The following is a 17,426-nucleotide window of genomic DNA, read 5'->3' on the forward strand; positions in this document are numbered from 1 at the left end:
CCAACCCTTATGTAACCGCCTATCTTTGCAGTTCTTTCAGTCGCTCCTGAACTGAGCGTGCAGGCTGACGCTTCCAGCACGAGAAGAAAAAGCAAGCACATGTCAGTTCAGTAACCCTTTTTAGATGGATCAAGTCACCAAAGAGGAAAGCAAAAGGTGAAAACATTTTATCAGCAAAGTGGTTAAATGCAAGGTGAAAATATTAACACACACATTCAATAAAAATATTAAAGCAAATGTTTCCATATAAAATACAGTACAGGACCAGGAGTTCCGCTATGTTGTATAGTGCTCAGAGGAAACGGTTAAACTCATTTCTTTCTGAAGTATGTACACAGTATGATTCTATACCACTTTCCTATACAGCCAGCAAGTTATTTTCTTAGGTTGTTCAAATCTCTCCTCACCTTGAATTAGGAACCTAGCACTTACGAATATTAAATTCCTCTCATTCACTAGAAAAACAATGCCTTTTTTTTTTAATCAAAGCTGTTTTTAAAGTTAACAGTCTATTTGAGGCAACCAAGTTTAGCTGAAAATGTGTGAAGCATGAAAATCAACCAGAGTAGCAGCCTTCAAATATATAAACAGTAAAAACCAAGACTGCTGCTACTGTGTCATATTCTTGGACTTAATTCATCCAATCAACTCTTAATACAAAACTAGAAGCTCTTCCGTTAACTTTTACAGTTATCAATATATTTGTCTTCTTTTCAATGTGAAATAATACTTTGAGATGATCTATGTACACAGGGTGGTCAATTCAAGCTGTAATATAAATATAAATGTTTTCTTTTAAAAAGTATTTTTACAGACAGTTATATACATTTGCTCATTTTACTTCTGGGCTACAAAGGAAAATTAAGGGCACTGATACATGCAGAAAGAAAAATTACACAAAATATACTGAAAAAATGCACAGGAAGTGAGAAAAGAGAGTCATACGCATCTTTTAAAATCAATTAGTTCTTTTGTTTGTTCAAGAACAAGGGTATACCGAGGACAGCCTGTCCCACTCCAGCCAGGACACCAAACAGGCACCTTCGCTAATGAATTATGACTGTTCTTAGTGTTTTACGTATCTTTAATGAGAAGAAAATGTTTCTTACTTCATGACAGAGCAAAGCACGTAATGTTTTAAAAAATTTTCTATGGGTTAATCAGTTAACTCTTATCTGAAAGTTAAATAGTAAGTACAAAGCCATAACAAATACCATACACAATATAGCACCGCATATATACACACACACACACACACACACACTCTCCTGCTCCCTCCCCCAGCCTCCCAATTTTCCTCAATTAAGAAGTTCACTCCTGTTTTGCCTGGGCTGTAATTTATTTCTCAAGCTAAGTCTTTTGTTGTTGTTTTTGAACAAAACACACAGTACTTTTGTTCTTGTCCATTCAAATAAGAAAAAGTTGCAGTTCAAAATAATGAAAACAATTTCACTTTTGTTATTAATCTTTTGTTTTAATCATAGTACTTGATAAACAGCTGAACAGGATCCTAGTTTAACAGAAGGATAAACAAGAACACTGATGACAATTTGTTACAACTGCCTTAATGTACCCTTTTGCTTAATGAACATTTGAATATGCAATGAAGTATTTTTGGAGGACACCCCAAAAGAAAACAACTTGCTGGTTGAGCAACAGAAACAACTTCCTTTCTGCTATTATGTTGAAATCAAAGTCATTTATATATAAAAATAAATGTTATGTTCTAACAAGAACATTTTAGACAATTACATCTGTGCTTAACAAAAAAATATTGGTCACTCAAGACTAGAATAATTAATATTTTAAAGGTTTTTAGATTATCAGAATGTATGGATACAACTCAACACAAACTGTAGCTGAAGGGAAACAGGACTGAAAATATCAATTTGTCCATCTGGAATAAAAATGCGACTAAATTAACTAATTAAATATTTAACATACTACCATGGAATGTGACAGTAGATATGGTCCATATCTACTATATCAGAGGGAAGGAAAGTTTAACATGTAATAATTCGTACCTTACACATTTAGTTAAATATAAACATTTGTTATTTATACATAAAGTCGCTTCCAAAAAACTATTAATAAGTGATTTAGTTGCACTTAAAATCAGTTTCATTTCTCATTTGCCGAGTATTAACTTTTCTTAACCTTAAATCAACTGTCACTAGTGCACTTTTAGTTAAAATTTCCCCTCAGGTAAGTTTTAATCCTTTTAAAAGAGCCCCCTCACCTAAACCATGAATGTACAAAGTGGCAAAAGTTAATCCCTTTTAGTATAATCATAGTTTATATACTCATTTTATAGCCAATAATAAGAATAGGCTTTCCTTTGCAAAATCTCCTTCACAACTTGCAACAAGTGCCATGCACTCAAAGGAAATAGTTAGGCATGGCTAGCACTTGTAAAATGCCAAGGTCTGACAAGTCTCGTTGCTTCCTCCACATCAAGCATCTCTTACATGAAAGAAGATTCCCTTCAGCTTGCCAAAAAGCTTCCACAAATCCAAGTTAGATGCTTCCTGGAAACAAAGATTTTTCAGCTCTGTTTGGCACCAGACTGATTCATCCCGCAGCTTTATGCTTTCCTCCACAGCACCCACACACCTCACCACAGTGATGGCAAGCTCTCAAGGGGAGGTAGCAGCACATACATGGAGCAATGAACGAGAGTGCCACCAGCGCCAACCAGCGTAAGCAGAACTTGTCATCACTAGTGTCACACGAGCAAGGATCAGAGAAATCTCCTTCAGAGTCTGACATGCAGTGATACAGCATGCTCTCTGCGCAAAGCATGCAACTAACTTGGTAGATACATCTTTTAATAGGATCCGGCGCATCTTGACATTTTCCTCTGCCGTTATCTTCATGATTAAACCTTTCCTGGCAGTATATACAGCGGGAACGCTCACCATCTTCTTTTCTTCTTTTGGAGTTTTTAAATTTTGATGAGGAAGGCTGAGTTTTAAATACCACAGAACTCTTTGAGTCTTTCAGGGAATTCAACTTAGTTCCATCCCCACATGGGTATAAATAGTCAGATTTTTTACTGTCTGATTTAGAAAATGGTATATTTGAGTCTGCATCATCCCTCTCCAGGTCATTCTTCCACATGTCAGGATGCCTGTAGTCTGCATAACGACGTATCAAAATGTCACGAGGGTTTATTCTAACAATTTCATCTTCATCCTGAAAACTAACGTGTCTGATCGACTTCAGTGGGACCTGAAATGGCAAAGCAAGGTAAGTTTACTATCATGAGTTCCCAAATTTATGTCCACCTACAAGGTAAAACTTTGATTAGAAAATAAAAACCCAGGATTTTCTTCCTTGCTGCCAGAAGATAAAAATTTCAGTTTATTCTCTTACTAGTACAACTCACAGACTTCCCAACAATAATGAGCCTTTCGCATGATATTAAGACCATGAGCTTTAGTCTTCTTTCCTGACTTCTTAGTATGTCCTAAGAGCTTTGGATATTTTGGTATCCACATAAAACTTGATACTGTTCTTTGTATTATGCTCAAAATTCAGGTTTTAATGTCTTACACTGGCAACTAATTCCACAGAACAATTATGCCTTAAGTGAATTTGCTGATTTCACATCAGTGATGATCCATTGCTTTAGGATTAACTCCCTGACACTGAGTTACTCATATTATTGAGGAGAAGCTTTCCTTTAACCTTGCTTTAAGTTTTCAAACTCCCTTCACTGTTGCAACAAGAGTATTGAGTATTGGTCACTTATTCTCAAAGCTGTATTCTAGATAAGGGTTTTGCTGTATGGAGAACACTTCTCAGTAGCATGATCAATCAATAACAGTGGATTCTAAATGCATCTCCCCCTAGCTAATATACCGTAATTAAATAGATTAGATTAGGACACCAGCAGGCAGGCAAACATCTAAGTTCTTTTTAAATTCTCAACTTGTAATGAACTGATCACAATTCAAGACCTTTTACCTCAAAAGGCAAGGAAGAAGGAACATGCTAAACACATACAAAGCAGAGAGAGAAGACAGAGTCCTTGTTTATTCTGCCTTACAATGAAAGGGCATGAAAAAGTTACTGAAGGTGGCAAATTTGAGTCAATCAAATTGAAATACTGCAGACTTAGATATAAGCGTACAATAATGGAGTGCCACTAAATGTTACTGAAATCACATTACAAGTGACTTTCAAGAAAAGGTACAAAAAATGACAGGATAAAAATTTAGCACATGTGGATGGAAAGAGCTCTTGAAAATAGCAGATAGCGCAGCAAAAAAGCAAAAGTCTCAGTATGTCCCAGGATTCCTGCCTTACAGACAGGCAATTATTTTCCTACACTGTAGGGCTATTATAATCAGAGCTGGAACATAAGCGAGCTTCAAGTCAAATTCCGTCTTTTTCTCCTGTCAAGTGCACAGTCTGCAAATCATTCCACAGAAAACAATTAGGGAACAACAACAACAAAAAATTAAAAAATCATGCCCTAGCACATTAGCCTTACGAATTCTTCCAGAATCATGAATTATTTGGGAATGCATCTTTGGCATCAGAATTGTTGCTTTGAGAGAGTTTACCTTATTCGTACTGATCAAATTAATGAGAATTAATGTGTCACCATTCCATAGTCCAGCATAATAGTTGGACTGCGTGTTCCTAATCTGTTGCAATGTGTAACAACAAACTACCAAAGATGATGTTTTAGGTTAACATACTTCACTTTGTACATGTCTATGCTCCTACTACACTGAAGTCTACATGCCCTGGCTTTGGGGTAGAAGGCAGAGGAAGGAAGAGGGAAGGCAGCTGGGAAAGAGGAAGGAATAGCTTAAGATACGCCTGTTTCTGATTACGTAAGAACATCTGTAGCCTGCTCTAACCATCACTTCCCTGCTTGATAATCCTTGTGCGATATATTTTAAGTATGGAACTGTAATTAGAGCTGCTTTGCCCTGGGAGTTTCAACTAAAGCATGCTAACAAGAGTAATTTTTATTCTTGGCTCCAAGCCATGCAGTTGGGACTTCTACAAGGTCTCGAGGATACAGGGTGAAGAAAGGTCATATCCTATTCCGCTAACATCACTGCTCTTCCATACTTCCCCAGGCTCCAATGCAAGCAGTTAGGCCTCCTCTTTGCTTTAAAAAGCAGAGCGCTTCTCCACTCTATTCTGTTTTCAAACAAGAGAAAGACACTATTGTCTATTCCAATAACTAGCTATGCCTAATTGGCTTTTTTGAATGGTTAACAGCATTAATTTAAAGGAAAAAGCATCAAAAGTGTCATTACAATTCCGTATGTTACAGGCAAAAAAAGATCCTTACCCCACTGTCCACACAGAGTATTACGCATGCATTTAAGACATTAAATAAAACCCATTGTTTAAAAGAAAAAAAACAACAAAACAATCCAAACCTCAAAGTAAAAAATCCACCCTCAACCTCCCATTCCCCAGTCAGCTAATAGCCATTAAAGACCACTGAAAATACTAACAACTGTAATATGACGTCTCTTCAATCTTCAAGGCTTTTTATTTGTTTGAGCAGAACACACCACACAGATAGAACCGATTTATTTTTTTGAAGTCTCCAGTCAAACACCTACTAAAATGCTTAAGGTCTGACATGTTACAAACAAGGCAGCACTACGTTCACTATGCAAATAATATTAAGAAATAATTTTTTAAGAAAGCAAGTGGGAAATGCTGAAAAATAAGCAAACTGGAGAAGTGCTGAGGAAAAAAAAAGCTTTATTTATAAAGTGCTTACATACTGGGTGTTTAATGGGACCTATATGAAAGCATGAGGTACATGAAACCTTAAGAACAATACACAATCCAGATTCAGTTAGGTACAAACACCAGTAAAATTCCATGAGAATAATGCACATAATCCTCTAGCCATTCAAAATTATAACTCAATACAAGTGCCATCTCTGTGTAACAGATGAAACAGGAAGGGAGGAAGAATATTACAGCAAACTGACATTCCATAGAGAATCTCATTATGGACATAATTAGCCAACTGGAAATTAGGCAGAAAATTTTTGCTGACTCAACTGAACTCATTAGCATTACACTTTACTTGAAGGGGTGCATCTTTAAACGAGGCATGGACACTTGCTTGGTACTGCAGCCTTCACTGTCTCTCCTCAAACAGATATACCTGACTTTGCTCAGCTTGTAACTCCACAACATGAGAACACCAGCAGCCGAATATATCCTCGCAAAGTACTACATTTAAGTTAAACACATTGTATATCAGAACCTGAAGAGCTGAAGGACTTTGACTGTTACTAAAAAAAATACCAAAGTATCACAGGTAAAGACCTGAACTATCATTAGTCACTTCTTTACTTTGAGCATGTACTTCTTGAGCCATTCAACTTACGAGCATAGTAAGAGTGTTCAAACTTATTTATACAAAATTGAAACAAAATAAGTATTTACCTCAAGAGCTGCTGTGCCACATGGTCACATACATGGAGTTCAGCAGAAACAGTGCAGTGTGCGCACATATTGAATGTGATGAGATTTTGTTGACTTGCCTATGCTCTAAATGTGTGCACCACAGGACCATGCAAAATGCATGGAGTGCTGGATGCAGGTGGTGCTACAATATGAGAAAAATATTTTAAAGAATATCTACTTAAATTTCCATGGAATCTCCCATAACTTCAGTCTACAAGAAGTAAATTCTAGCATTGTCATTTCAAAGAAATTCCTATTTAATTTCTATCAGACAGGCACTACCCAGTATACCACAGCTTAAATTATCATTTTCTCAGTAGTCAGGTCTATAAGTGCTCTTAAAACATACAGGTATTTTAGGCTACTGCACTTTTCTTTACAATTCAGTGAAGACTGACAGCACATACATCACTGGTTACTGTAGCTGTTAAGTCTTAGCTGCAATAACCTCATCACCCATCTATTCTATTCTAAAAAAATTTAACATTCTCTTTGCAAGTAAATGGGAAGAGGGAAAAATATGTACCTCTTGATGAGCAGAACAAAAATATGAGGTGAAGTATACACAGAGATAATTGGAGTAGATCAATGATTAAAAACCAAAAGTTCATAATTTCAAGCTCTTCAGTTAGTTCTCCAGATAATACTGTTTGCTTCTTTTGCCCAGAAAGGCAGTTAGAAAGCAGCTGATACGAGACTTTAATACAATCCTATCTTTCTTTGCAAGAATGACTGAGGGTATTAAAAAGCTTTATTTCAAGGAGCAGAAATACTTTCTTATGAAGTGTTCACAACTACTTGAACTTGCATTCTGCTTTGACTTCTGTTATTAAGCTTATTCTAAAAAGCTTCCCATATGTGTTTGCTTCGAGGCATAAGACCCACAAATTAATTATTATCCAACTCGCTATTAAGTTTACTTCTACGGTCTACAAAAACTGTCAGTTCTTTGAGATGTAGAGAAAAGCATAATGTGTAAAAGAAAAGCTGTAACATTGCCTTTCCAAACTAATGTATAAATATGACTTCTTTTAAAAAATGTCTGTATAACAGCCATCCTCACATTAGTGGTTTTTTTCTGTTTTAATAATCTGTTTACCAATAGCTTAATACTTTTTATGCATAAATGATATACTGTTTTCCTTTCTGTACCAAAATAGAATATTTGAATTTAAACAGGTAGTTAGTTAGAAAGGAGAACAAATGGTTTACTAAAAATATTTAGCAAAAGTGCCCCACAGTGTAATGCATCCAAGATATCCATTTTAAAGATACCTTTCAATATTTCTAATCAAAATAATATTAGTATACATGTAACAGAGATTGAGCTCATGGCCAGTTAACATTTTCTGAACAAATTTAACCAGGTTTTCAAGGCTGCAGATGCAGAAGTCTGTAATACAGAAATCTGACTTCAAAGAAAGTGAAAGATTTATTTATGTAGCCTGCTGCACTACAAGCATAGGTAAATACCTTCACAAAGCTTTACCTCTGCCATAATAATGCTGTGGTATTTCAGCTGCAATGTTTATACTGATCATTTCAAGAAGCTGAGAGTATAATACTACATACAGGGACTTTGAAAGTGCTTTCTTGTCAGAAACCACATATTGTGCCATTAATGCAGCAAGCAAAGTAAGAACCGCTTCTTTTGCTGGTAGTCTTACCTGGTTAGGCTGGGTAGGAAAACAGGCTCTCCTGGTGTTGAAATCCTCAAATGCTGAAGGCCTTAAATTTGCACTGTTGTAAGGTTCACTGGTTACTACAGTTTCGTGTTGGAAAAGGTGATCTTTCATTAAAGAACCTGGTGTGTTTTCTTGAGTAGTCTAGAACACACAAAAACTCCCTTGAATTGATTCTGCATTTATACAAAAACCACACCAAACCCACCAAGTTCATACATAAACGCATGAATATTCTACATAACATGTTAGAGGCATCTATACACACAAGTATTTTAAAATACACATTTTTAAAGTACTTATAAGTAGGCAAGTATTTTCTTTACTACAAGTCACCCTTGGAAACCAAGAGTTCCGTCTCTGCAGAACGCACACAAATTGGGCATTAGAGATACATGCCTTTGTGACTCAGTTGTCAAATCAGGTTGAGGAACTTCCTTAAGGAAGGAGAGATTAGCCCAGTCTCTGAGACTGTGCTTTCTCTAACTACTCACGAGGCTACCAGTATTTACAAACACACAATTGGAGGAAAAGAATTCTGATATTAGTAAGGCAAAAGCTAGTCAGACCTTTTAATAAATTAAAAGCAAGATCAGCTGGAAAGGAACAGAAAGTCAGTTTTAACATACACTAGCTCAATTAAAACTTCTAATTACAACAAGTTTGTATTAAACAACTAATGACTGTCTTTGTGAAATTAAGGTTATATCAGGCAACTTGATTAAAAAAAAAAGAGATAATGTGGCAACATATAATGAGATATCTGCAGGATGTGTGCCACTCAGAATAAGGAAAAGGAAGTATGTTTGGGTGGAATATTGGCTTGTGAGATGATCCAATTTCTGAAACGAATACTAAAACCAACAGTTCTCATTCTTTAAGCTTAACTGACTATGATATACATAGGATACAGTAGAGCATATTGATAAAAATCCCATTGGGCTGCCAAAAATACACTGTACAATGTTTTGTTTGTATTGAGAGATGCTGTAAAGTTAACTGTCTGTCATCATCTGATAGCACTGAGAAAATTCTGTCATCATCCAACTTCCAGCAATAAGAATGTTTCAGCTTTATTATAATGATTTGTTACATCAAGAAATCATTAAGGGGGAAACAATAAAAATACTGCTGAAAAGTACTGAGGCAGGAGAAAACCTGAAGTTCTGGCAGGTTAAGTACTAATACTGAATCACTAGTTTTCTTTTATCAAAATACTTCAGGAACTTACTCTGGGATTATATTAGGACCTCACCTACATAAAAGTCTAATGTATGAAGTTTTAAGACATCTAGATAAAGTGCAAGTAGCTGTTCTGTAGCTGATCTTTAGGAGAAAGAAAATCATCACATCGCTAAAAATTTATATTTAGTTCAGAAGCACTCCGAGGGGAAAAACCTTAAAATTAGTAATTAATTAATGATTAGCTTTAACACTAGAGAGCATACACATGAAAGACAACAGCTCAATCAGGTTAAAATTCCACTGAAAAAATTCTGAAGACAGGCAGAACTCCAGAAAGAAGTATTTTTTGCAGATCCTTGAGCATGACAACACTACTAAGCAATCGACCCTGTTGTCAAAATTAAATTTTCTTGTCAAAAACTTTCGGGAAGTAGTACAAAAGAAATGTCCAAATGACTGGCAAGAGTTAGATTTTATGGATGCATACTTATTTTAAGAGCAAAAATCATCAAATATTAGTGCAATATCAAACACCTTCCTAGCAGGAGGCAGTCCTGCAGGTACACTGCCCAATGCCATAAAAAGCTTCCAAAACAGTGGTTCAAACCACGGGAGAGCTGCATTGAAGAAGAGGAAGAAATGCCTACAACTACTTTTGGTTTGAGCAATGTTATAAATGCTTACAAACTGAAATTATTTAAGCTAGGAACACGCTTAACAGCTAGGAGCCATTTTACAGAAGCCACAGTGATAAGCGCTGCCTAACCCCCTTACCCCTCCAGCTATCGTCAATTTGAGTGGTTGAGGGAGAAGAATGAGAGCTGCAAAAACTACTACTCCTTCCTTCCCAGGGAAAAAACACATACCACCCACAAGCCAGTCTGTATCCCTGGGTGAGATTTGCATCAGCCTGCATTATTTCCTGTTCCTGCAGGTGATTCACACCTTTTTTCTTCAGAAATAAACTACCCACATTATACAGCAAAAAGGACACATGCACATGCTCACACAGACAGACGTGCAGACACACATGCTCCCCTTGGCAGTCAAGAAGGGCTCCATCTAATAAAGGACACAAGCACTGATCATCTATCACAGTGCTAACTAGCAGTGCCAGACACTGATGTACGAAATACAAACCTTAACCTTAAAGCAAGCCTTTGTGCCCTACACGCAGTAATTATAAAGGAATGCTTTCATAAAACTCCAACACAGGCACCACAATTCAAGCTAATTGACTTCAAGGACAAATTTTGGGGTGGCAGGAGACAGAGAAAAGCATCTGACCTTTGTAAGGCAAGAACTCATGAGACAGCTGTTCAGAAAGCACAGTGCTCAGCCTACCAACCTAGACACTACAGGTAAGTGGTCACAGCCTAAATTCTGCTATTCATGAAAAATGAAAAGCCATCAGGTCAGTTATGATCTTATTTAGTCTATAAATATTCACTATGCAGAACTACAGAAATGCCAGATGAATATCCTGAACTCTGTATTTTTAATTAAACTGAGAGTTTAGATAAAGCCAGATCACATTTATTAATATCAAAATGTCATTCTTTGGATAACACTTCCTGATCCAATGTGATGTTTTATGACAAGGTCATAAACACCTGAACACCCGCATTTATAATGGAAACACTGACAACCTGAAAGGAGAGGCCTTAAAAACAAAAATGCTATTGTATTGGAAATGTATTTAAGTCAAAAGCAAACATGTCAAGTTTTCCACAAGAACTAAGCCTGGTATATTAGAAGTACAGAATATTACACACAAACACAGATGCACACATTCCCCTTTTCTACTGTCCAAAGCAATTACACCGCCCACATTCAATATCCTTTAACCACAGCCTGCAAAGTACAGTACTGGCATAGGTTATTCAGTATCATCTGTAAAGTAGCCTACGCCAGTTTTTAATGCACAACGGAAATCTGGTTTGCTCCCAGCTGCTGGTATAATAATTACTGTCCTATGGTTGCTAAGAGATACTCTGAATTTTTTTTCCAAGACTACTAAAACATTTCTGTGCATGCAGGCAAAAGGATGCTGGGTAAAGCAATAAAATGACTCCAGCTGTAGCTCTCCAGCAGAATTCAAAGCCAGATGACAGCTGTAGAGAAAATGAAAACCAGACTGAGCTTCTCTTCTTCTTCAGATTTTCTCTCCTTACTTCTCCCAGTTTGCCAGAGTTAAGTCTGGGAGAGAATTCAACATTGTTCTGCAAACATTGTTAAAAATGTTCTGCTCTAAGTAAGTTTAACGATTACACAGAAGGATGGACAAGAAACCACATTTCCGTTGCATCCCAGTTCTTGTATTCACTTCCCATGAGGCCTGAAAATCTGCTGTTTGATGCTAACCAACACAACAAGCATTTGAATGTTTTTTCCTTAGTTTTTTAATTGTGAATAAATGATACAGGTTTCAAAAACATTTGAATAACTTCCTTCTGTTTTAGCTATTTCTAAGACTGATGGAGCAACTATTTTCATATTTGGCAAAGAAACGCTATCATAATCAGGTATGTATTTCTGACATGGACTGAAATATTACCTAGACTACTCTGAATGTTTTGTACAGTTTAAGGTAAAAAACAAGGCATTTGAAGGAATTCATAAAATATAATGCAAAGTATAACTGAGGAAATAAGAGACCAATGGAGATGTAAAGAGGCTGCTAAGGATACTAGTGAGGAAAAAAAAAAATTCCTCCTCTTTTTTGAATACTACTTCACAAAGAGGCTTAAAAAACCCAAATAATTTTAGCACCATATATTATTAGATTTATTTTAAATGGATAATATAAATTAGTTCTAGGAACTACACTGAGCCAAATTATTAAGTGCAGTAAATATTGCTAATCTTTGGTGTTTTGTTATGTAGTATTTTCCTCTCCATAAAAACAACACAGTGTCAAGGGTAAATTTCACATTTCCTTACAAGCCATAATGTCAAGTTACTTTTTGCAAAATAAAACTTCTGCGAACCTTTTCTTATAGACAATATAAATTGAACGGTCACTAAATAGTGTATTTACAAAGACTGAATAGCGTATTTACCATTTATGTCCTCCTCACCTGCATCAAAACCATTTAATATGCATGTAAGTTGCAGGCCTTTTCCCCTTCTTATTGATAAAAAGCCCAATGTACCTTTTCCTGAAAGAACAAGCCAAATTTCTTTTTCCTGCTCATAATTTATCAGTCTACAGTTTTCTTCTGCCAGTAGTAAGAAGCTCAAAAGCATAAGTGCTCCATTTCTTATTACTTCAAAACTGTTAAAATGTGCTGGTAGCCTAAAAATAACACCAGCATGGCTGAATCAACAAAAGCTGAAAGAAAGAAATTAAGACTCAACTGCTCTATTTTTCAGTTCTCAAAAGCAAGACTTGCACATTTCAGTACCCAAAACCCACATAAAAATACTTTAAAATCCATGAGCTCTAGATTTCCTTTAGTTGGATTTACTTCTTAAAAAACCCCCCAAAAACCCAAAACCAACAACAACAAAAAAAACCAACAACAAAAAAAATCTAATTTTTACATCTTTTCAGTTAAGCTAGATGAGTTTTAGAGCAAGAGGTTTCTATTTGGTAGAGGAGAAGAATCTGAGCCAATCTTTGAACAAACAAGCAAGCTGACTTAAACAAGCAGCTAGTCTACTGCATTCAAATGCCTGGTTTTATACCAAAAAATCCAAACCTCCTACCAAAACAAATTCCCAGTGTATATTTCCATGTAAGTATATATACACTCCCAGGATCCATTTACAAACAATACAGGAAGTCAAAGAGCTCTACATTAACTCATTTGTCTATTTCCATTTGAAATTAATCTAAGGCTTATTTAATGATATAAACAATCTGCATATATGTTCATTAAACAACTAATGTAATTTTAAACATTTAAGCAACCTTTACAAGCAAGTATGAGCACCCTTAAGTGACAGTATGTTTTTAATACGAAGATTTTAACATCATTTGTGAACAGAGCATCTAAAGAAGCTATAATGAAGCTATGTCTTCTTAAAATGATAAATTTGATTTGCAGTAAGAATACTTTCTCTGTGAGATTTAACATAAACAATGTAAAAAACCCCCCAAATAATCTAGTGACCCAAGATACAACATAGTGAGCAAAATACTAGCCTAGAAAGCACAGGGTAGGAGTTCCATTTTTGGATTTGCATTTGAGTTGTGCATACAAGTTTTAGACAACCCCTATTTCTGCTTGCTACATCTCTAAAATGTGATAATACTTATTACAAGTGGGAACTGAGGTTTAACAACAGTGCCACTGACTAGACCAGAAGGCTGTGTTTCGATCTTACTTGGATCATTTATTTGCTCTCTGTAGCACCAAATATAACCAACCAGTAAAATAATTTATGAAGCATGTTTTGCTTTCTTCATCACTAATCATCTTATTTTTTAAGAAAACACTGTTAATGAAATTTATGTACAAACTACATACTACAGTCATACTTCAAATATGCACTACCTATAGAATTCCCGCTGTGTAAGATGATCAGAACAGCACAGGCAGAACACCTTGACAGCAGATAATAGAAATGACAAAGACTTGTTAAAATTAGTATTTTCCAACATAGCTTGATGATATTCTGAGGATTTTACCTACCATACTAACAAAGAAAGAAATGAAACCGAAGAATACCAATACACGTGACAGTACAGGGTATAGACTAAAATATAACTGTGTTAAAAAACATGCTATGAAAAGTAAGTGTGAAATAACCCTTTTCACTTTTTTATATTCTGCTATCTTCAAAACAACTTATGACTACTTAATATTTTTAATTAAATGGAGGAGCTCCACTACTTGATCTTTTGTACTTCATTCCTTAGAGGTTACAAATTATGATTCTGGAAGATTGTTCTGATGAAACAACAAACATCCCATTGCCCTCATATCCAAGCGTCAACTTGCTCTTTAACATTCTATCCACACTCTAAAATGCCCTTGCATAGATATACTCCAAAACTCACTCAAAAATACTATTAGAGACTTGGGAAAACAGCTTACAGAATATACAGAGGGGAAAAAAAAAATCATTAGGCCTTTTAAATTATAATGGGGGGGGGGAAGAAGAGGGGACAAGTCATCATGACTCTTCGAATACATACTACATTATCTTTAAACAAAATGGTCTTAGTAGTCTTTCAAATTAAAAAACCCCAAAACCCTGGGATATCAAGTTAGATTTACAACAGTACCAATCTTGGAAGGGGAAAGGAGTTAGTCATTTGAAGGAGAATGTACTCTATTTGGTATTTCCAAGATATTCTTGATGACTAGATCCGATGCCTGTAACTAAAATGCTGTCGCCTTTTTATATCGACATTCATAACCCCGCAACTGTGGCTTCATTACTGATAGAAAAACTTGAGTTATGTTTTCCTGTCTGGAATGTAATAGATAATTCTTCCAGCAGTTTGCACCAAACAGGATTCTTGGTACCTGTAAGTTATGTATAGAGAGCATATTTTCTGAAATATTATGTAAATACATTTTTCTTAACTTTCCCCAATAACAAAGTTGGTAAAGAATCATAGATATTTGCTTCAATTTTGGCATCCTTATATAGAAATGTAATAACTAGGCAGCATAATCAAGAGGTAATTAGTTTCCTCTAATCTCATTAGGCCTGTAGAAATTGCTCAATTATTAATCCTTGCAACAAAGCATGTTCAAACAAGTCTTTTAAAAGCTGATTAAGGATTGCATTGACTTTGGCACACATTTCCTCCACCCTGTCAAAATCTCAGTCCTATTTTAAATTCAAAATGCCTAATATTTATAGCAATTTTTTCTTTAAAATGCCTTAAAATAAAGCACTGCAAATAAAGAACAACAGGTGGTTGCACAGCCAACACTTACACAAAGAGACACATTTCTTCTACCATAAAATGGAAAGAAATCAGGAGACTTCTGCATTGCCACTGCATTGCAGTAGCCTTTCCAAATAGTTGACTCTCAATCTCCTATTGTAATTTGATTCTTACCCATATCTTCAAAGTAGGCTGCTAATTTTCTTGACTTTGTGTTGCAGAGGTTCTGCATTGCATCTATCTACATTGATAAATAATTTTATATTGCATAAATATCAAAACTCTTTCCAAATCAAGAAAACACTTAGGAATACTATCAGTTTTCTGAATAGCCACTAAGACCTCTGAGTCAACTTGTTTCTATATCAGCTTCATAGTAATTTAAATATCTGCACTGTGAAAATGGAACATATCTGTGAATAAAGCCAAGGCTTTCCTTGGAACTGTAAACAGGAAAGAAGAGATGACAAGCGCACATAGACACAAGTAGGTTTTTACTCAGTTATATTACAGCTATTTACTGTATATATATATATATATATATCCATAATAGTTGTTTATACTGGCTTTTTAATTACATGGATTCTTGGATAATACCAGACAGCACTACACATCACTGTTATAGTACTTGATACGGTATTTGTGTAAAGCATTATAACTTGTCTTGGTTTAGGCAGCTGTTCTATCACTCAGTGACCCCTCCCCACCCCTGGAATGGGGAAAAGGAAAGAAGACTCATGGGTTGAAACAAAAACAAATTTAATTAATAATAATAACTAATATTAATACTAGTATAAGATACACAAACTTATACTCAGCACAGTCACAACAAGCAGAAGAGTAGGCCTTGGGAGCAGAAAGATGGACAAGACCCTCCAGGGACAACAGCCATTGAGGAAGAGAGGTTGTCCTTAGCAAGTGTTCCAATTTATGGTGAGCCTGACGTTTGTGGTACAGAATACTTCTGTTGGGCAGCTTGGGTCAGCTGCCCTGGCTTGCGCTCCTCCTGGCCTGAGCACCAGGCTAACTCTAAACTGCTGATGACCTTGATCACCAAGGAAACCTGCATACTATTGCTGGCCACAGACTAAAACCAAGTGTCTGATCAACTTTGTTCTCAACAGATCAGGTGCTGCACTCTTAAAATGCAGCTTTTCTGAGAGAGAATGAATTCTATGATTCTATCCCAGTGAAACCAGGCCAACATCTGAAGAACAGCAGGAGATAAGGTTTTACCTCTTATGCCATTATAACCTATAGAATTTGAATAGTGCAAATAAGGATCAAGAAAAATTTGAATCTAAACAAGTGACTGATTTTATCTTCAGTGTGTTTTTAAAAATTATATGAACTTTGCCCCTTTTTTTTTTGAACTAGATTCTTTTATCTCAGTATCTTTTCAAATCAAACCATAAAATGTTAGAATTGCAGAGTGAAATCTAGGAAAACAAATAGGATGCACATGTAAAAAAAAAAAGAAGATTCCTGATCCCTGTATTTCCCCTCCCCAGTCCCGAGAAGAATATTTCATGTTCCCATGAGTTCAAAGAGGACACACAACCTAGAACAGACATTGTAAACTTAAAAATTAAACTCAGGATAGTTAATCATCCTATTGATTAAATACTGACTACTTAGTTTAGGACAGACAATACTGTAAGTCTTCTGGATAACTGTTCTGGAACTTATTTCATTAAACTGAATTTTGCTATTGCTCTTATTTTGCTTATTCTCACTAATAAAACCAAAAATGGTTCAATTAATTTGTTAAAAAAATAAGAGCACAATTAATTTAAAAATTTAAATACTCACTTGAAAGCAGTCTTCTGTCACTTCAACATCATTTTGGGAGGGTGGATAGCCTACAGGAAAAGTAAAAAAAACCAAAACAGATAAGGTTATTTTCTTTTTATTTACAGTTTACTGCTTCCCGTAGTTCACACCATCCTTCAATATCTAGCTATGAAGATATAAACACACTTGTTTACTTTTTTAACCAGTAGATCACTGTATTTCAAGCTGATTTAAATATGTATCATTCATTTCTCCATTCTGTGTTTTATATACCAAGTATTCCTAGCCACACTCCTTTCTCTTGTTCACACCTTTCTTGCAAAAGTATTTTCAAAGTGTTGTCAGAAGCAAGGGAGTATATTCTTGTTAATGTAGCATTTTGAAAATTAAAAGCAGATATACTTGGTTGGCATGAATGCATGTTGTGCTGTATTTTGCTACAGATCAGCAGA

The 17,426-nt window shown here is 35.6% G+C and overlaps 1 protein-coding gene across 1 annotated transcript; it reads right to left on the reverse strand.

The window, feature by feature from the left end:
• Positions 1–1,459: 1,459 nt before the first annotated feature.
• SPRED1 (sprouty related EVH1 domain containing 1) lies at positions 1,460–17,045 on the reverse strand. The gene is made up of 3 exons (XM_010177100.2): positions 16,993–17,045; positions 8,130–8,288; positions 1,460–3,231 (listed from the first exon to the last, which is right to left on the reverse strand). Exons 2-3 carry the CDS (start codon positions 8,256–8,258, stop codon positions 2,572–2,574), a joined length of 789 nt encoding a protein of 262 aa, XP_010175402.2. The 5' UTR covers positions 8,259–8,288; positions 16,993–17,045; the 3' UTR covers positions 1,460–2,571.
• Positions 17,046–17,426: the final 381 nt, after the last annotated feature.

The sequence above is a fragment of the Antrostomus carolinensis genome, unplaced genomic scaffold (genome assembly GCF_000700745.2).
Source record: "Antrostomus carolinensis isolate BGI_N321 unplaced genomic scaffold, ASM70074v2 scaffold46211, whole genome shotgun sequence".
Lineage (NCBI taxonomy): Eukaryota > Metazoa > Chordata > Aves > Caprimulgiformes > Caprimulgidae > Antrostomus > Antrostomus carolinensis.

Excerpts from the sequence above, each read along its gene's own strand:
- SPRED1 (XM_010177100.2), bottom strand. The coding sequence starts at position 8,258 with ATGAAAGATCACCTTTTCCAACACGAAACTGTAGTAACCAGTGAACCT. Across the intron at positions 3,232-8,129 it reads TTCCTACCCAGCCTAACCAG|GTCCCACTGAAGTCGATCAG; the intron begins GTAAGACTACCA and ends TTGCCATTTCAG.